Here is a 20,060-nt window from a genome sequence, read left to right as displayed (position 1 = left end):
CATGGTTGAACCTACTTGCTGACCTCTGACATTTACCATTCACTTCTAGAATAAAACTTTCCAAGGATAAAAAAAATCAGTACTAAAATTAGTTTTGGCCCTTATCTCTCTCCATATCACGCGCACAGCATCTCGGGGGGGGGGGCGAGAGCTTTTTACAGAACGCGCGCTCCCTTCGCAGTTTTCACGGGGGCGGGGCTAAGAGACTGCTTCACAAGTGTCGTGCGGTTCACATCCTCTCCTGATGCGTTCACAGGGTTTCGGACAAGTTACAACTACAAATCATAATTGTGCTGAAAGTGTTTTTCATTTATTAGTCTGATATTTGCAGTTGTGCCAGAAATATTCAGATTCTTTACTTAGGTACAAGTACCAATACAGCAATATAAAAATACTTAGTTACAAGTAAAAGTCCTGCATGAAAGATCCTACTTCAGTAAAAGTACATTAAGTACTAGCAGCAAAATGTACTCAAAGTATTGAAGTAAAAGTACTCATTTTGCAATAACTGATATATTATACTGTATTTGACATCATTAGATTATTAATACTGAAGCATCAGTGTGTAAGCAGCATGTTACTGTTGTAGCTGCTGGAGGTGGAGCTAGTTTCAACTGCTTTATATACAGTTAGCTAGCTAGCTTATTTATTGTCCTTTGTGCAAAATCTTAATTTTTAAAGTAACTAGTAAAGCTGTTAAATAAATGTAGTGGAGTAGAAAGTAAAATGTTTCCCTCTGAAATATAGTGGGGTGAAAGTATAAAGTTGCAGAAAAGGGAAATACTCGAGGAAAGTACAATTACCTCAAAATTGTAATTAGTACAGTACTTGAGTAAATGTACTTAGTTACTTTCCACCACTGGATATTTGTGCTTTTATTGTTAATGAGATCCTTCTGGAATTTGTTTTGTGTTTTGAACAGGTTTAGTTTTCGTGTCTATGCCATAAATAAGTCTTAACATATTATCAAATTAAACAGTGTCGACTAGTTACATCTGTATAAAGTCAGCAAGTACAACAGATGTATTCAATCAAAGAAAACATCATTTTGTATTTAAAGAACAAACTGCAGATGTTTTCAGTGAGGAAAACAAGATGAGTGACAGGTTAACTGACTGTAAAAAAGAAAACAGATACAAGAGTAGATGCCAAAGTCTTTTTAATCAAAACTTCACATTTTCCGTGTGTGAATGAACGCGGGAAATTCCTCACACAAACATATGCATCTTCTTGAAAAACATTTCAAAAGCATAGACTAAATGCCAGGGGAAGGCACTTCACTACGACTCGAATACAAGACACAAAAAGAGTTCTACTCTTTGACATCTATGAATGTGAATCATCACCGAGCGCCTTCGAAAATGAAACGAGCTCTAAGAGTTAGCTTTGTAGATTAAAATGCAAAACACACAAACACTTGGCAAAGATCCATTAGAAAAAAAAAAAAAAAAAAAAAAAAATACAGAGTCCAGTTTGCAAGCACGAAAGCATGTTAGGAGCTCAGTGAGAAGAAACAAGACAACAACCAAAACATCCTTTGGAATTGTTTACCGACAGCAGAATTCATTACAGCTCTTTTGCTTGATCCTATTGACTTACAACTAAACAGTCTTGATGATGTATGTACAGTGGCTGTCTCTGAGCTGCTCGTGTTTATCTGTCTACAAACTCTGTCGGGCTCTGACCCAAATCGTGAGGTCCTAACCGACCTGACGGGAGAGTCAGCGCCCTTCCCGTTTCTCAAAAAAAGTCCACAAAAACCACCTCTTAACGTCCTGTGCTTGTGTGTCAGCCTTTGATATGCTCTGAATTTCTGCCTACACAACAGACAAGCTCGTCATGGAGCAGTTGGTTGCACATATTTTATTGATTGTGTTGATTTTTTTTTTTCTAGTTGTCCCACCTGCTCTTTCTACGTTTTGGTGGTTCGGGAACAGCAAAGCTATCATCTCCTCTGTCCCCCCTCCCATCTCCCCCATCCCTCTCGCTCCTCCGATCCTCTCTGTCCCTCCTGCTGCTCCCGTCTCCGTTACGACTGTCGCTGTGGCGGCTGCTGCTGCTGCTGCTGTAGCGATCCCGGTCCCCGTAGCGGTCGCGGTCTCTGTCTCCATGGCGATCCCGATCCCCGTGGCGACTCTCGCCGCTGTGCCGATCGCTCCTGTCGCTGTGGCGGTGGTGACTGTCTCCGTGGCGCCCCCAGTCCTCCCCGTGTCTGTCCCGTGAGCTATCTCTTAGCGGAGGAGGTGCGGCTGGAGTGAAGCTTTGCTGTGAACTGGTCTGAATGGTGGGCACTGAGCTTAGGGAGCCAGCGCTGGTGAAGCCCGAAAGGGTCATGGCGGCAACACTGGACCGCTCGGAGCCATTGGCGGACTCTGTCGGCACAGAGCTCAGGCTGCCGGCACTGGTCCAGCCTGAAGAGCTGCTAGACTTGGTGCTGAGCTTTGGAGGACCACTGGATGCAGCCACAAAGTGACTCTTATACTGAGCCTAGAAGAAGAGGAAACGTTGAGAAGATTGTAGCCTCTTAACATCCAACCTTTTTTTTATTTTTTTTAATATTTGCCTATTTTGCATACCCAAATGGAAAAGCTTATAACAGAAGAACTGTGAAACCATATTTTAGGCTTCATTTGAAAGGTAACATCTTTTAGTTTCTGGAAATATGCTTGTTTAGCATGTGGCTATCTATAATATTTGCCATATTTGAATAACAATAACTAGGACATGCTTTATGCCAGAATTATGCAAATCACCACATACATCTTGTCAACCACACCTGTATAAAATTCCAGTCCTCTAGTCCTAAACCTTAGGGGTAGATAGGAAGTTTTTAGTTTGTGGTGTCACTGGTGTCCCCGAATGTCTCTAAAACATCTCCAAGTGGCCAAATTGTGCCAGTTGCTCTTACTCATTACTGCGTGATGCTAAGCAGCTTATAACTGGCTTAAGTGGCTCACCGGTGACCCGCTAGATGTAAAGAGGTTAAGTTACCTTGCCAGGCAGCTGGATTTGCGAGATCACATCACGGGATCACACAAGAATCAATCTTGTCAGGCTTTAAGATATGTGCTTGTGACCAATCAGCGTCCAATGAGGATTCTCGCATGACCTCGCGAATCCTGTTGCCTTGCAAGGTAAGACGGTGATAGACGGATGGTTCATCCAATCACCTGCCAAGTATTTTTTTTAAAGTGCCCTTCTCAGATGGTTCTGTGTGACAAACACTGTGGCGCATCAGGTTAATTCTTCAGTGCGTTCTTTGAGATTTCATTTTTAACAATCTAATGATGCAAACGCAAAAGATTACTTTATGGCTTTTAAAGATTTTATTTTGTGACTGGCTAAAAGAAAATAAAAACAACAACACAAGTGACAAATATAATAGATTAAGTTAAAATATATTCATTTGTATGAAAGAGTACCGAAACATGAATTGCAGCACATATTCACAGTCTTGCAAAATAACATCAAAAGATCATAGTGGAGTAAAAACCAAGAACATTTAATATAAAAACATGAAATATTTGAAATTTTCAGTATGAATGTAAAAGAAAAAAATCGTATCAATAACTGTAAAATAAGTTTAGGTGTACCTGGAAGGCTTGTTTCATCGCTGACATGCGGTCTCCCATCGCCCCAGTGGTTGGTTTGCTGTAGCCTTCGTAGCTACTAGTGGAAGACAAAATGCTGCTGCTGCTGCTGCTGCTGCGTTCCTGCAAAGACAACAAGAGCATTATTCACACCTCTCTGAATGTCCTCCGAATATCAACATGAATTCCCACCATAACGTATCATAAATCAGCACATAGTAGTGACTATGATTATCAACACATTACAAAATGAACAAAAAAATAAATAGAAACAGATTTAGAGTCATAATATGTAACTCACAGAGCTTTCAGCCCCTAAACCTGGTCTCTCTCTGTAACCAAGTCCACCTCCGCCGATATTCAGCTTCTTTCCTTTGCCACCTTTAAATCTGGATTTCCTGAACCAGGGATTCTGGAAAAAAATAAAAAAGTGCAAAGTTAAAAACATTTACTCCTAACGAGACAAGTTATTGTACGACTTTTCTCAGCCTTTCGCTTATTTAGCTCACCTGCATGGCTAAATCCATCAGTTCTTTAGAAACTCCTTGATTGGCTCCCTCCAGATTCCTCACGAGGTCACCAGCGAACGAGGTGTCTTTGTTGGTGAGAAGGGTGTAAGCCACACCTTTCTCTCCGGCACGCCCGGTTCGCCCGATCCTGTGCGTGTGTGTGTCGATGTCTCGCGCCACGTCGTAGTTTACCACCGTGCGAATGGACGGGATGTCCAGACCACGAGCTGAGAGAATACAAAAACAGGAAGCAGGTTAGCGTTTATGTTGTTTCTCACCTCGGATGGGCTGAGGCTTGTTAACACATAGAACTGTGACCTGAACGGATCTTTAGAAGCTCACACCTTCACAGAAACAACATACAGAGACTGGTGGCGACTGGCTTTCTTCTTCTTCTGTTGTTTAACATTTCAATGTGGCATCATGATATAGGTTTCATCCAAATTTAGTGCAACTTTTACCCAAATGTCCAGAATATTGGCAAAAGAAATTTTGAATTAATGCTGTATTTCCATCCACTGCTGTTTAGTGAATATTTGAAGTTGATTCATCTATAAAAACAGCTTGTTGTGCTTCTTTTCCAGTAGCAGCCATTAAACCACTGCAGAAGAAGCTGGCGCAACAAGATGATGCAATTAAAAAAGATCCAGTCAAACATCAAACAGTGAGGAAAAAAAGGCTGATTGGTCCCAACACGTCACAATTTAATCGCTAAATCTGTTTAAGTTGCACTTTGCTTTTTGAGCTGAGCATAAAACCTTTCTTGAGACTTTTTTTCTTCAGATTTTCTGCATTTCCAGCAGTTCTTTTATGCAGAAATTGAAAATGTAGATAAAAACAGACAAACATTTAATATTTTTGGTGTTAATTAGGTATTGTGGGTAGCCCTTGTACTCACCGGCTACATCAGTGGCCACCAAAATGGGCAAATTCTTCTTCTTGAAGTCACTGATGACCTTGTTCCTCTCACTCTGGTCCATGTCTCCGTGCAGGAGCCCGAGGCTGTAGCCCTCCTGTGTCAGGTTAGTAGCCAGCTCCTCAGAGTTGGCCTTCTTGGTGACGAAGATGAGGACTGAGCCGGAGGAGGTGAACTCCACCAGCCGCCGGGTCAACCAGCCCCATTTATCCGACCCGCTGTGCAGCATCTCCACCACCTGGGTCACATCCTCATTGGCCTGGTCGAAGAGAAAGGTTGTAAAAACATCTGCATGTTTACTCTTGTAGCTTTTACATTTTAATTACTTAAAAATAAATCTTTACCAGGACAGAATCATTTGTCCTTTTCAAATGCTGACTGATAAATAGCTTTATTTTACCTACTTCACTTACTTTTTATTCTGAAATGAAACATTTATAATAATAACTTTATGTATTTTAGGATTTTAAGAACACAGACACCATGAAAAGGGGTAAAAAAAAGGGCAAATTTCTCTCTCTAAATTACAACTACAGCTCTCAGAAAAGCATAATAAATTATTATGGGTTGGTTGATGATGTGTTTTGCCACAAACCTCTCCGATGTCTCCCTGCACCACACGAATGGGATCTACCAAGATGTCTCTGGCTAGCCTCTCTATCTTCTTTCGAAAGGTGGCGCTGAACAGAAGGGCTGTGAAGGCAACCATATTAAGATTTATAAAACCTCTTTACGGTTTTACTACATATTACAGTGAATCATAACGGTTTAGTAAAACCACTTACTCTGTCTGTCGGGGCGGACGTGGCTGGCAATAGATCTAACCTGATATTCTAAAAAAGGAGACAAGAAACGACAACATAAATAAACTAGTGTGCACAAAAGAAAAAGGTTTACAACATCTTTGACAGTACGCTGATAAAGCAAACCCACCGAAGCCCATATCAAACATGCGATCAGCCTCATCAAACACCAGGTATGTCACTCTCTGCAGGGATGTGGCCTTCTTTTTAACGTGGTCAATCAGACGACCCTGCAAACACACATTTTCAGTAAATCTCACATTTGTTGCAACGGTAGAGGGTGGATTTTCTTCTAAGCAGCGAGGTTAAGGAAAAAAAAAAACAAAACAGGTTGGTCTTCTCTTCTCTTACCGGAGTGCACACCACGATCTCTGCTCCCTCCTGCAGAGCCTTTGCCTGCTCCCACATGCTGCCTCCTCCATAAACTGCCACAGAACGCAACGAGTATGCTTTCCCAAAGCGCTTACATTCTGCATGGATCTGCCAAGCAGTTAAAGAAACACACACTAGTAAACCAACTCTCCTGACAATGCACTCTCAGTTACTAATATACCACTGCTCCAATCTCTTTCCATTACTTACCTGCTGACAAAGCTCTCTAGTGGGGCACACGATTACTGCGATGGGCCCCTCCCCTGCCTCCAGCTCCTTTTGGTCTATGATGTGAACCAGCATGGGCCAGATAAAAGCTGCAGTTTTACCGCTGCCAGTTTTTGCGATACCAATCATGTCACGTCCAGACAGAGCTATGGGCACACCCTAAATCCCAGATTCACAACAGGGTTTATTCATTAAATTATGTTTAAAATATTTAATATTCAATTATACTGCAACCTTAAGACAAACTCTTACTATACCTGGCACTGAATTGGAGTGGGCTGAGTGTACTCAGACTTGCGGATCTGGTGCATTAGCTGCTCATCAAAATTGAAGTGGGCAAAGCTAGTACAAGGTTTAGGAGGGGCAGCACCAGACACCTGAGAATAAGAAAAAGAAGAAGGAAACAAAGGACATGCTGATGAAGGTCTTTTTCCCCACAGCCACAACTACTAGAAATACAGCTAAGCCAGATTGAGTTATATAACATTTATATACAAATGTGCATGAATCCTGAACTTACCCGCAAGTTCAGTTTCTGCCTTAACTCCAACACTTGAGTTCCAGTCAGGTTGCTGAGCTCCTCGTGCTCATTGTAGAAGTTTTTCTCAAACGGCGGGTAATCAATCTATGGTTAAAAAAAAAAAAAAAAAGACAAAACAGATGCAAGAATCACAACAAAATCTCTCATATTTCACACAATAAAAAAATGTAATGTTGATCAGTTGACTAGCAAAATCAGTATATTCAGCTGTACCTCAGAGTGGTCAATAGGAGGAAGGGGCAGGATGATTTTCTTAGTGGTCGGGGCAATTGGGTTTCCATCACTGTCATAGTCAATGTTCTCTTCATCTTCCTCTTGTGTCAGCCCGGCTGTGGGGTTCTCTGCCATGTAGCGGAAGTAGGCTTCCTGCAGAGAGCACAGCATTTCATGTGAAAACTGAGCCGCTTTGCTGCTTTAACACAACATCCAGGCACCATCCAGGCACCTGAAAGACTCACAAATACCTAAAGACACATTCAGCCTTATAACAGAAGGAAAAACAAAAACATTGTTCACAATCTGATATCAACTATTCTGTCATTTGCTGAAGTAAATAAAAATTAAACATGCTTTAGTTTCCCAGCTTTCAAAACATCAAGATTAATCTACACAAGAAAAACGAGTCCATCATAATGATCCTAAATATGCATCCTACATGGTCAGATAGAGGGGGGGAGGGCAGGGGGGGGGGGCTTTGAAAGACAAGAGAGGGTAGAGGGAATGTTTGGTCTGGAGACCTCTCTGATCAGCGATGTAGTGGATTAAGAATTTTGGAGGGCTCACTCACTTGTTCATCTTCTTCTTCAATGTCATCACGAATACCCCTGCAATGACAAGCGGAGAAAAAAAAAACTTCCCTGCGGCTCGTTCATACACCCAAGACAGCCCACATCCCTCCATGACTAAGGTGGCTTTGCTTACCTGATGATACAGTAACTACTAAACCAGCAAAGACATAACTGGATGTCTCAGTCTTTGGAGAAACTTAAGACATGATGTCTAATTATAAATTGTAAAAGTAATCAATAGTACATCAGTTATCTACAAATTAACAACATCCCAAACTAGAAAGCTTATACTTTTGCTCACAAAATAATAATTTAGTTGTGGGCAATCTTCTTTTTCTTCATTTCAAATGCAGAATTTAAGTACCTACAAAAGTATCTAAAGAAAAAGACAGATGAAGTCTTACTTGGCTGACTTTTTCTCCTTTTCCTTTTCCTCTAGTTTCTTCATGTCCTTAGCTGCTTGGTTCTGGAAACCAAAACAACAACGTTAATAAGAGAAAACAATACATAAAACATTCAGAAATATATTACAAGCTTGTCTCTGCCTAACTGTGACTCCTCTCACCTCAACTTCTGCCATAAAGGCATCCAGTGGATCATCCTCACTGTCTGAGCCGCCACCAGACTGCATCTGCTGCCGTGTGGGTGAGTTCTCAGCTGGGATGTACGGCAGATCCACATTGCTGCTGGACTCCTCTTCATCATCTTCAAAATACCTTGTTTAGAAAGCATATCAAATGAATAAATATGTGCATTAGTTTTTTTTTGTTTTTTTTTAAATTTAGTTTGACATTTTTTTCAAGTGTTTGTGGGATACTCACGCATTTTCTTCATCAAAATTGGCTCTTTTTGTCCCTATTTTGTAGAAGGATGGAAGCTGCTGGTTCTTCCCATATCCCCCACTGGACCCCGGGGGCCCGAATGATGTGTGAGACTTTTGAGTAAGTTGAGGTTCCTCTTTTTTCCCCGCAAGGGAAAATCCTCCAAACCCAAAGCCTCGCTTAACACCTGGACCACCTTTGTTCCAGTTCATGGCTGTGCTGTAAGAACAGGAGATAAAACAACACTTTCAAGTCTTAAAATGCCTCAATTATCGCACTCTCTATTTATATGTCTGCTATGGAAAGTTGCTCCTAATACAGAAGGACAGGTTCACAATGTTTCAAGTCTGTCTTAAAACAACGGTCAGCTGCCCAGATGAACAGTGAAACAGGTTTTTCTCGCCATAATCATTCCTCCTGTTCATACTGACCATTAGAAGATCCCTTAATAATGCAAAAATGTATTTACAAGATTATTTGGAGCTCACACGAAGCTAACGCTGTCCAAATGAGTCAAATCAAGTAGATATCTTTCAACGTTACAGTCTTTTTAGTGCCAAAGTTCCTCTTTTTGTTACTATACTTCCACCGCAGCTCAACAGGGAAACACTGTCCGAGGAAACACAAAGAGGGAATTTGATGCTAAAAAGACTGTAAATGTGTCAGATATCCACTTGATATAACTAACTCAGACTGCTGAAGCCTCAAATAAGCTTCACATCAACTTTTAATGACTGTGTGAACACACTGTGAACTTTGTCCCCATCACTCACATTGACAGTGCATTTGAAGGGGATCTTTTAATAGCCAGTATGAGCAGGAGGGATGATTACAGCGAGGAAAACCTCTTCCTATAAATACGTGACTGTTGTTTTAAGACTCACTTCAAAAAATGTGAACCTGTCCTTCAATGGATACATCCCCTAAATGTGGCATATAACCACGGACCACTTAAGTCTGCGGTATTTTGGTAGTTAATGACTCAGAAGATCCCACTGCCTATTATCAGTCAGTGGGCCAAATACATGAGATATATATTTTTTAAATCATCAAAACAACCTTTCAGATACTTTCGCTTTGTATTCACTGGGACTCCCTCCACCGCAGAAAGTTAACAACAAAGAGGAGAGCAACATTGGCTAAACAACATATTGAATACATAGCTAGACATAAGTGTAAGTTATACATTAAGCAAACATAATGTTACAATTAAACCTCCCGATTTATGAATAGAGTTCTGCAAGAGAGGATGTTTAATATCGCTTGAGAAATTGACGTAACCAGCATCAAGCTAGTTAGCAGTTTGATAAATATATATTAGCAGAAAAGCAATGGGAGACAGCTACTGGCTCAGGGTGGCTACTTAACATTAACGCACTTTGACGACAAACACTTTTAATATCAACAATATAACCAACATCTTGCAGTACGTTAGTGATAGCTAGCTGAAGGCCGCAAAGCGAGGCCGAGAGGTGGGTGTGCGCGGCTATTATCGACACTTTACCGCGAATTCAGCGTAGTTAAGGTGCCTTTCAAAACCCCGCGCGTTACATGATAACATATTTTCTTGACTAAATGTGTTAATTATTTTTGTAACGGTGGCTGACAAGCTTTATTTACCTGTTTTCTGATACCGCCACAGGCTCCTGTGTTTTCAGTGGGACCCAAACGGTGCTTGCGTCATCTGTACGCGCCCGTTTTTTCTTTTAGTTGTGTCGTAGTTTGTGCGCGACACGACGCTCTCTCCACCAAGCTGTCAAAAACAACCCGCTAAAAGGATGTCTGGCTAAATAAGTTGTCCTAGAAGATTGTATTACTCCGAGCACGCATTGCTTCCCTTAACACTATACTGGTAAGTTATTATGGTGTTAAAATAATGTAATATATCTTAAATTAAGTCTTTAGCTAACGGCAATTTGCAAGAGCTAGCCTGCGCCCTTCATCATGACAACAATAGCCATTAGCAAGAGCTAAGATATACTTGTGAGGAATCTTCTCTTAATTCGTGATTTTTATTTTTTCTTGGGCCAGTCACACTATTTCGTTTGCAGTCGATCAGTCGGCATGTGTGTGTTTGCACACGTTAATAGGCACCAAATATCCAAGCGTGGATGTTGTTGGTTTCAATCACTAATTTAAATCATCCTTACAAACATATATCATAACTCAAACTAACAATAATTACTGGGAGATCGCAAGAGAGAGCTTCACTTTACCGCACAAGGTTTAATAATCACCTATTCATGCTTGCAGCAAAACAAGTTGATAGGTTTGATAATAAATCTTCACCCAAAGTCACGCAGGTTTTTCTAAATATTGTTTATGTTTTGCAGATGTAAGTAATTTTTCAGGACATTTAAAGCTTTCTGTGTTCGTATTGTAAAGTTAATGAGCATGATGGAGCAACCAGAAGTGACCTGCAGGAGGAGACAACACAGAACTTCACAATGGTTGTCTTCTTGTCTTTACAGATATTCCCTGGACGTGTTTTCGGCATCATATGTAACACACTCAAAAGGATCCATGTCTTTTCTTGTGAGTGACTGACAAGTACTTCCTTTTTTTTTTTAGACATATTCTTACTACAGGGCAGGTTTCCTGGACAAGTATTAAATCTAATTCTAGACCTAGGATTAAATCTGTTTTTGATCAATATTTCCATTAAATTTTGTCTTTTGTCAAGGACTTAATCCCTGTCAGGGAAATCAGCATATAATCACAATATTTCTATGTTAAGATTGCAAGCAGCCAGACACATTTGTTGTCATGATAGGACAATAATATACAGTTACATTAATAAAATTTCTGACTGAGCAGATCAGAGACCAGTTTGCTCTTTTGCTTGGCACAGTTTGTATCTGACAACCTTCAATGTGTTCCAGTCTCTTTAGTGTTGGAAGGACATTTGGCAAAGCTCCGTTTTTAAAAACGAATCAATTCAGTGTAGCCTAGCACAAGCTTTCATACATTTACAGGAATTTTTAAGGTCTAATTATAATTCAATAAAGCAGCACAATGTGTAGTGGTAAATTGCTTGATCACTCAATAAACACACAAAGAGAGCATTGTCAGGTTATGAAATAATGTAATCTAATAATGCAATCAGAAGTACAATGCATCATATTTCTGGAGACAAAGCTACATACCACCTAGCTATCTTTTCTTTGTCTGAAAAGTTGGCACTCAGCCAGTCCTTTAGATACTATCGTACAGAATTAGAAACATCTATTGCTAACCTTACAGGTCAGTAAACAACCCTCAGATAGAAACAAAAGTCAAGAGTTCAACTAACCAACAGTCTTTCTTCACGACCGTATATGACAGCACACAAGCACCAAGTAGCATCACAAAATAACATCGCTACCATATAAAATTAAGAACAAACAACACTGTCCTCTAAAGGCTTATCAGGTTGACACATAAAAATCTGCATAACTATGATTTGTCACCACTGGCTCAGACAAAAGAACAACAGAATAAAGTAACTGTTAAACACTCAACTGTCTCATTTTACACAACAAAGAACTAACTTTAGAATAGACACAGTATAAAGGAGTTTGGAACAGATGTGGAACACGTTAAGAACACGTAACATGTATGATATATATAAGAAATACATCAAATAATAACCTACTATTCAATTTTCTCTCACAAATGTGTCAAATTTCAACTTAAGAGTTGGTTCACAGTGCTCATTATTTTGTGGGAATAACATCTGAATAATATCAGTAAAAGTAATTTAGATAAGAACTGTAATGATTCAGAAAAGATTTTTTACAATATAATGCAGTCTAGTAGAACAAAATCAAGCATCTATGGCCTCAGAATAAAATACAATTGTATACTAACTCTCTGACTTAGAAAAGCAAACAAAAGCAGAATATTATAAGCTTGTATAAACAGAAAGGACTGTTGTATTAGATTGCACATGTGTTCATGGTATTGTGTCAACTCCCTGTATGCTTACAGACAAGAAATGTTGGATAAAAGTGCCAGATTTCTTTTTTTTCCCCATGACTTTCTTTTCCACACAAGAGACAGAAATCTTTCACAGTTGCAAATTAGGCAGCCAGCATGAACCATCATTATTCAACAGCTTTCAAATGTGTTTATTTTTCCTGTGGAACTTTTCCTTATCCTTGCTTGCATTTTCTCTCTCTCTGTCTCTCTCTCTCTCTTTTTTTCTTTCCATGTCTGTTATTAACCCTCTGTGTCTGTCAGCGTTGGGTATCTGAGAAATTGAGTGTGGAGAGCCTGCGGGATTTGGAGTTATTTGGAGGTGAGGTCCGAGGCGAAGCAGGTTACAACGAAAAAAGGGTTGAATCACTGCTTACACATTAGATCCCCTCATCAGCACAAATAGAAACAAACACATTCAGTTCTAGTTGAAGCGTTGCTCTAAGAATTACAATTTTCTGAAGGTTTTCTATTCAGTCGATCAATCATCTGTTATCTGTCTTGAGCGTTAGCCTCATTGTTTTATTTGCTTCAATAATTTATCAGAGGGGAGCACAAACAAAATCACTTTTTAACGAATGTCTGTGCCATTTTATTTAATGCTTCTTGTGATTGTGCTTATCTTGCGTGTAGAAAAAGGTTGTGTACTTCTATTTTTATTTGCCATTATACCCAATGAAAATAAATCTGATTCGTGGTGAGTCGTGGCGGTTAACCGCATTAGATTTAAGCGGCAGTTAAATCTGAATTTAATCACCGCTATTTGCATTTCAGATATAGATACCGCAAACTCAGTATGTTATCAAGCTTTGTGATTGCAGTTGGGTTTAAGCCAGCATGTGCTAGTTTTCAGGCTTGACTGTTGCGCTCCTGCTGTAGTGAAATTACCATAAATATGAGCTGCCAAGTAGGGGAAACTGCTTTAGCCTTGCATCTCGTACAGTTATTCACACCTGTAGTCTCTCCTGTAGCTTTTCCCAGCAGTCTGTAAACTGTACTAAGCACCTTTCAGATTTGACGGGTAGTGTGTTCAATAAAGTAAATCTAAATAATTATGTCAGTCTTGCTCAAGACAAAGCAATCATGGCTCCTGAGAGAATACATTTTCCTGAATTTGCACTCATTCAGAAGAAAGAGATGGTTCACTGCATTTCATCCACATTAATATTATTATTATTACAGACTGGAACATCTGGACTAGCCTGTGTTCATTTCTTGTAAAACTTGTGTACTAGTCAGAAGCTACATTAATCTGCCCTGACTGGAAACGATTCCCCACTGTGACTGATGATACAACACTGGTTTATATTGTCTGTGATATTTCCTGCTGTCACATTAAGACCAGAGAGGAGACACAGTTTTAATGAGAAATACAGTGCTGCTCTGTTTCGTGAAGGTCATTTTTTCATGACTGTAGTTTGTAACGTGCCAATGAAATATGCAAAGTCTTTCCAGCTGTCCTGAAGCTAAACAACAGCGCGTTTGTGGTTGTTTATATTTATTAAGTGCAATGTTACACCTCATTAATATTCAGTATAATATTGTGTGTTTTGGAAAGGCTCTGGGGTTGATTAAGCTTTCATCGCTTCGCCTCATCTTCATTTTCTTGCTGGCCAGTCATTGCACAATGTTGCATGTGGCTTTTTCATTATTATTATTATTATTATTTTTGGCTGTGCTGTGTTCCCATCGCCTTACATAATTTCTGGTAAGAGCCTGCAGTGTTGAGCTAGATTGTTTTTCTTTCTTCTTTTTTTTTCTCATGAGTTTGGTAAGAAAATATTTAATTAAGTCTTTTATGCAGATGCAAGCATTTTACTAGGATTAGAGTCTTTTTTTTTTTTTTTTTTGCAGTTGCAGCGCAGTTCCAGTCGACTCATGTTCACACGAGCTATCATGAAACTCTTTGTACTGATAACGGTGCGTCACTTTGCGGGTGATCACCTGCAAGACAAAGCGGCTGGTTTAGACATCCCGTTAGTTAGTGACAGACGAACCGACAAAGGTCGTCCGCAGCCTGCAGGAAAAACTCCCCCCGTTCTCCCGATTCAAGAGCTGCTCTAAACACAGATCCTTCTCTTGTTTTGTGTGTGTGTGTGTGTTCATGTCTTTATGTCATTGATGTGGTTTTTCTACCCCAGAGCAAGCTCAGGGAGTCTCTCACAGGAAAGTAAGTGTGGTACTCCTGTCACTGCATTATCACTTCCCCCTCCCTCCCCCTCCCTCCCTCCCGCTCACCACCCAACCCCCATTTGCCTTTTGTGAATGTGCGTGCATGCATGCGTGTGTGCACCGCGCAGGTTTATATTATGTAGAAGAATTCACACACCCTGAGGCTTTGCACATTCATGTATGCATGAGCGATCAGTCCGTGACGCCGCTGTACATGCTCGTCGCTCAGAGGGCCATCCCACCTCACTCACCAGAGCCTCTGATAGGGGAGAGACGAAGAGCGCACAGTCAAGCTTTTTTTTTTTCCTTTTTTTTAAACGAGAGCACATAATCCTCTGGTACAGCCTACCTACTCTATACTGTCTTGTGCTGCTCTGTTTTTTGTGGATTTTGGTGTCTTTTTAGTCCCCCTCACTGAGAGTCTTGACTAATTTTGTGTTGTGTGAGTACTCGACTCGTCTGTGCCGGCGGCCTGTCGTCGAGTTGATGGTGAACTGATAGCGTCCACACTTCGATGTCAGCCACCGTGTGTCCCTGCGCGCTGTAACGTAGATGGATGGAGTTCCATGTGTTCAGCTTTAGCAATGCATGGCAACCCCCCTCCACCACCCCCCCACCCCCTTTCTGAATCTGATCACGATGGCAGTTTCTCCAGTACCCCATGTGATTAGATCAACGTTTACAGAAGTTCCCCTCGCCAGATGGCTGCCGCAGCATGTTCGACTTTGCTGTCATGGCGGTTTTAATGTAAACTGCTTAAGACTCAGATAGTAACACGAAGGGGAGAATGCATCATTTGGCTTAACATCAGGAGCAACTCTTGGTTTTATCTGTGAGGATACTTTACACACAGTCGTGTCTCCGATCTTGATCTCGATGTCATCCCCGGCTCAAGGATGCGCACTATCCCAATTTCGAATGTGCATCTTTTTATACAGGTCACCATGGAAACAGTACAAATACTCATAAAGCTTGCCTTCATTTGCCTTCACAGCTTGCTACTGCAATCTGTCCATTTCCATCATCTGAACGGTGATAAATTGATGGAATTCAGGAGTCCCCACTGCCAAAGAAGAACTTTTTACATGTGTTTGTGATGCATTCATCTAAAATATTTTTTAAGTAAACACAGGAAGGTATAATCTATTCCTAGGCTACACTAGGCTACAGTATTTATCAGTGGAACAGTTCACAAATACTGTCACTGTCTTGGGCCACAAAAACAATACGAACAGCTGGAATATGTTTTAATACTTGTCGGTGATGGTTTGAGTTCCAGTACGGGCTTGTTTTTCTTCTAATACTAATGTCTTCTGCTTCCTGTTTTTCTCTTCGGCTAGTGCCACAGGTCAAGCTAACACACCTTGTACCTTTTTGTAACACACCTTAGATCCACTCAGCCTGTCCTTTTGGTGATCTTTTAACAGTTATCACATATATGACCAAGCCTCCAGTTGTCACTCACAAGCCCTTTTGGCACAGCCCTCCTGCACCGTAGCAAGCGAAGGAAGTCAGCGTCTCAGCCGACCTTTAATTATATCTGTTTCCTCCCCTCCGCCTCCAGGCCCATGAGGACAGTCGGGAGAGCCTGACCTCACTCCCACGTCGGGACACGATGGGCAGCTTCCGCCCTGACAGCGACTCCTACGAGCTCCTCACAGTTATCGGTCAGTAAAAGGCAGAAACGCAGGCAGACTTTTCGCTAAAGTAGCCTCTTGTGACATTTTGGTTTTATTTACTGCATCATTAAGTCTTCAATACATCTTTGATTTTTTCTGTGCATTTATAGATAGAAGATATGTGTTTAAAAGGGACATAAATAGTTTTTAAAATGACATCCACGTCTGTGTTTTAGGCCGCGGTCTGGACGACTTGATGACTGTTAACCTGGCTCGATACAGACCTACCGGGGAGCACATCGCCATCCGACGGATCGACTTGGAGTCATGCACTAACGACATGGTTACCTACCTGCAGGTTTGCTTCAATCCGCCGTCATCGCTCGATCCAAACTCAGCGACCTCCTTGCGGATAAAACCCTCCTCCTTTCATCTCATTGTTGCATCATGACTACTTATGTAACCCCTCGTGTGTCTGCGTTCTGATTAATTTTCCTCTCTTTACAGCTCACCCTTCTTGCGCCTAATTAGATTCAGCATCTTCTCCTCTCCGTCTGTCATCTTGACATAATAAGATGTAATTTCCTTTCCTCTGCCTCGCAGGGCGAACTGCACGTGTCAAAGTTATTTCACCACTCCAGTATTCTACCCTACAAGAGCGTCTTCATAGCTGAGAATGAGCTGTGGGTCATCACGCCCTTCATGGCTTATGGTGAGGAGTAAAGTATGTTAATAACATTTTTAAGTAGCCTGGACTTCAAGAGCTAATTTCAACATCATCATCTGTGTTTGACCTTTTTTTATTTTCAGGGTCAGCCAGAGATCTCATCTGCTCACATTTCACCGATGGTATGAGTGAGCTGACCATCGCGTATATTTTACTAGGCATGCTCAAAGCTCTCGAATACATCCATCACATGGGATATGTGCACCGGTAAGACACACTCGTAGATTAGGTTCAATAAGAAGAGTTTTTGAAGGGCAGACATGAATTGTAAAAAAGGGTGTTTTTATGATTTTCTTTGCAAAACAAACTGTTTCCCCAACAATTATATTATTATAAGGGTGGAGAAGGCATCTGACGCAGCATTTAGATCATCATGGGACATCAGGCTAATGAATTCTTCGATGGTGAAGCAGGTTTTACAGATGAAGCCACTGCATAAAATCCTCCCAGTTCACAATAAGACAATAAAACAGTTTTTCTGGTCAACAGCTATCAAAATAAAAGCTGACATGATTATACATCTTTATTTGGGATCTGAATAAAATGCTGCATTAAGGCTTTGACCAGTGTAGCATCACTTAGTTGGAGCCATGAGTTTTTATATTATAGGTGGACAAGACTGACGAGCCAGTATCTGTTTTAACATTATTAATCAACCAATCATTGGTACGTTTGAATTCAAGTAAATTTATAGTCCTAACTATCTTCTGTGTAGGAGCGTGAAGGCCAGCCATGTGCTGATCTCAGCAGACGGGCAGGTCTGTATGTCGGGTCTGCGGAGCATCTTCAGCCTGATCCGTCATGGCCAGAGGGCCAAAGTGGTCCACGACTTCCCCCAGTACAGCGTCAAGGTGCTGCCCTGGCTCAGCCCCGAGGTGCTGCAGCAGGTACTGCGTTTCTCCACACTGAAGCATAATACGATACTGCCTGTTCCCCCGGTGAACCGGTTTCGGAAACGCGGTCGAGTTTCAAGGTTGCGAATTGTTTTTCTCAGAACCTGCAGGGCTACGACTCCCGGTCAGACATCTACAGCCTCGGTATCACAGCCTGTGAACTGGCCAACGGACACGTGCCCTTCAAAGACATGCCGGCTACGCAGGTAAGCAGAGACCCATCGTCTCCCAGCCTGTTCTTCTGCACCACATCGTCCGTATGAAACCAGTAATTTAGTTCTTGCTGTCTTCCTTCCTGCTTGACCTTCACAGATGCTGCTGGAGAAACTAAACGGGACGGTGCCATGTTTGCTGGACACCACCACCATCCCTCCAGAGGAACTGTCCTTGAAACCGTCTCGCTCCGGGGCCGACTCCGGGATCTGCGAGGGGCCGGGGGCCGGAGGGATCCGCCACTCCAACGGAGAGCCCTCGTCGTCGTCGGGAGGACACCCCTACAACCGGACGTTCTCCCCACACTTCCACGCATTTGTTGAGCTGTGTTTACAGCGAGACCCGGAGAAGAGGTGGACCAATCTCTGCCTGTCATGTTTAAATATCGTACAAGATATGATGTAGAATTATTGAGGTTCAAGATACTAAATATTCTCCCTGTTTTCCTTCAGACCGTCTGCCACCACTCTCACAGGCCATCCTTTCTTCAAACAGGTGTGTAAGATACTGACATTGTCTCTTACATAAACACTTTCCATTACTTAAGATGTGTTACATTCATCATATTCTTACTTCTGGGACAACAATCTTCTTAACTTTGCAGCTACAAAAGCCCACTAAGCCTTGTGATGTCTGTTTCTGTCTCTTGCTTTAATTCTGGTTGAAACAGGATTTTGTGGTCCATCATGTACATAAATTTATACATTTTAGCATCATGAATTTAAGCCACTGCAATACAATCTGTTTCTCAGAATAAAGAAATGTGGGAGACTAAAAATATGAAATTTGGTTAAGTATGACATGTTTCTGATTCTCCTCCAAATGTTTTTATTCTCTCCCGGCTCTCAGATCAAACGGCGGCCCTCGGAGGCGCTGCCCGAGCTGCTGAGGCCCGTGTCACCCATCACCAGCTTCGAGAGCTCCCGGCTACAGGGCTCTCCCTCCGGACTGGCCAGTCTGGAGTCGGGTCTCAGCCACCTGGACATGGACGACTGGGACTTCTGACAGTGGTTGAGACGGTGGGGAGACACTCGTAGGATCCTGACGAGAAACTCTCTGAGCAGACGGGACGAGATTTGTTTTTGTAACAGTCTCCTTGTAAATAACACAAATCTCGATCTTAAGGGACGGGGGCTAAAGGACTGTTCTCGGAGGTCGGAAGCCAGCAGCCTTCTCGCCTCTTTTTGATGTCTCTTGTACGCTTTTTCGTTCTCTAGATATGCACAGACTTTTGCACTGCACTGAAGGCCTCTTTCTCTCACACAGACACACACGTTTACACAGATTGTACTCACACATTTTTAAAGCCCCCCCCCCCCCCCCTGGAGCCAAAACACAACAAGGACTCCTCTACTCCTCAGTGGAGGAGTCTGTGGATGTAGATGTAGCCCAGTCCTGAAGATTCTCATGAAACGGATCAGTGGGAAGCTGCTACTAAATATTCAGAGGGGACGCTCTACCTCTTGTTTGAACACGGCTACTCGATGTGGCCCATCTGCTCAGTGAGACCACCATAAGGGCGCACACTGGTCCTCACAGCTGACTCGGTGAACCCTCTTGGAAGGTTTCATGTTCGTCCGGAGGGTCCACTAAATGAGAAGCATGTATACTTATTTCTTAGCTCTCTGCCTGTGTTACAGTCTTAAACTACATCTCATGCTTCACGCATCACTTTCGTCGCACAGAGGTTAAAATATAACATCCGTTTAGTTTAACCTTCAGAGCATAGAAGTATGTATTTCCTTGAACTTACTCTGGGCGTGATGTTACTTATGTCAAACGTGAATGTTACATTTGGTGCTTGTTTTTGTCTGGTTGCATGTATTTGAAATTGAGGTCAAAGCAAAGTGTTGCAAATGTTGAGTTTTACTTAAGAATAAAGTGTTCACTTTAATGTTTTAACTTTAACAC

The 20,060-nt window shown here is 41.7% G+C and overlaps 2 protein-coding genes across 5 annotated transcripts; one reads left to right on the top strand and one right to left on the bottom strand.

Moving 5' to 3' along the window:
* Window positions 1-1,142: 1,142 nt before the first annotated feature.
* On the bottom strand, window positions 1,143-10,278 carry ddx42 (DEAD (Asp-Glu-Ala-Asp) box helicase 42). 2 transcript variants are annotated; one of them, XM_044332460.1, is made up of 18 exons: window positions 10,189-10,278; window positions 8,569-8,787; window positions 8,313-8,463; window positions 8,152-8,213; window positions 7,747-7,783; window positions 7,173-7,325; window positions 6,939-7,043; window positions 6,676-6,795; window positions 6,401-6,577; window positions 6,170-6,298; window positions 5,949-6,048; window positions 5,801-5,848; window positions 5,611-5,708; window positions 4,998-5,274; window positions 4,100-4,326; window positions 3,892-4,002; window positions 3,594-3,713; window positions 1,143-2,487 (listed from the first exon to the last, which is right to left on the bottom strand). In XM_044332460.1, the coding sequence occupies exons 2-18, from the start codon at window positions 8,778-8,780 to the stop codon at window positions 1,891-1,893; spliced, it is 2,724 nt and encodes a 907-aa protein (XP_044188395.1). In that variant the 5' UTR covers window positions 8,781-8,787; window positions 10,189-10,278; the 3' UTR covers window positions 1,143-1,890. The 2 variants fall into 2 exon arrangements, with proteins under 2 accessions (XP_044188395.1, XP_044188397.1); XM_044332462.1 differs by lacking the exons at window positions 7,747-7,783; window positions 8,569-8,787; window positions 10,189-10,278 and having other exon boundaries at window positions 8,313-8,329.
* A 2-nt stretch (window positions 10,279-10,280) lies between these two features.
* Window positions 10,281-20,057, top strand: strada (STE20 related adaptor alpha). Of its 3 annotated transcripts, XM_044332466.1 has the most exons (13): window positions 10,295-10,420; window positions 11,040-11,103; window positions 12,790-12,847; window positions 14,667-14,695; window positions 16,262-16,364; window positions 16,553-16,674; window positions 16,920-17,028; window positions 17,127-17,250; window positions 17,759-17,930; window positions 18,038-18,142; window positions 18,249-18,502; window positions 18,602-18,644; window positions 18,999-20,057. In XM_044332466.1, exons 2-13 carry the CDS (start codon window positions 11,092-11,094, stop codon window positions 19,152-19,154), a joined length of 1,287 nt encoding a protein of 428 aa, XP_044188401.1. In that variant the 5' UTR covers window positions 10,295-10,420; window positions 11,040-11,091; the 3' UTR covers window positions 19,155-20,057. The 3 variants fall into 3 exon arrangements, with proteins under 3 accessions (XP_044188402.1, XP_044188401.1, XP_044188403.1); XM_044332467.1 differs by lacking the exons at window positions 12,790-12,847; window positions 14,667-14,695 and having other exon boundaries at window positions 10,281-10,420; XM_044332468.1 differs by lacking the exons at window positions 10,295-10,420; window positions 14,667-14,695 and having other exon boundaries at window positions 11,055-11,103.
* The last annotated feature ends 3 nt before the right edge of the window (window positions 20,058-20,060 follow it).

This window comes from Thunnus albacares, chromosome 17, assembly GCF_914725855.1.
Source record: "Thunnus albacares chromosome 17, fThuAlb1.1, whole genome shotgun sequence".
Classification (NCBI taxonomy): Eukaryota; Metazoa; Chordata; class Actinopteri; order Scombriformes; family Scombridae; genus Thunnus; species Thunnus albacares.
The sequence above is the reverse complement of the archived record's forward strand: the minus strand, read 5'-3'. Positions and strand labels throughout refer to the sequence as shown.

Coding starts and splice junctions, on each gene's coding strand:
- ddx42 (XM_044332460.1), bottom strand. CDS start 8,780: ATGAACTGGAACAAAGGTGGTCCAGGTGTTAAGCGAGGCTTTGGGTTT. Junction 7,326..7,746: donor TTGAAGAAGAAGATGAACAA/GTGAGTGAGCCC, acceptor TGCTCTCTGCAG/GAAGCCTACTTCCGCTACAT. Junction 6,049..6,169: donor AGATCGTGGTGTGCACTCCG/GTAAGAGAAGAG, acceptor GTGTGTTTGCAG/GGTCGTCTGATTGACCACGT.
- strada (XM_044332466.1), top strand. Junction 17,029..17,126: donor CACGCCCTTCATGGCTTATG/GTGAGGAGTAAA, acceptor TTTTATTTTCAG/GGTCAGCCAGAGATCTCATC. Junction 17,251..17,758: donor CACATGGGATATGTGCACCG/GTAAGACACACT, acceptor TCTTCTGTGTAG/GAGCGTGAAGGCCAGCCATG.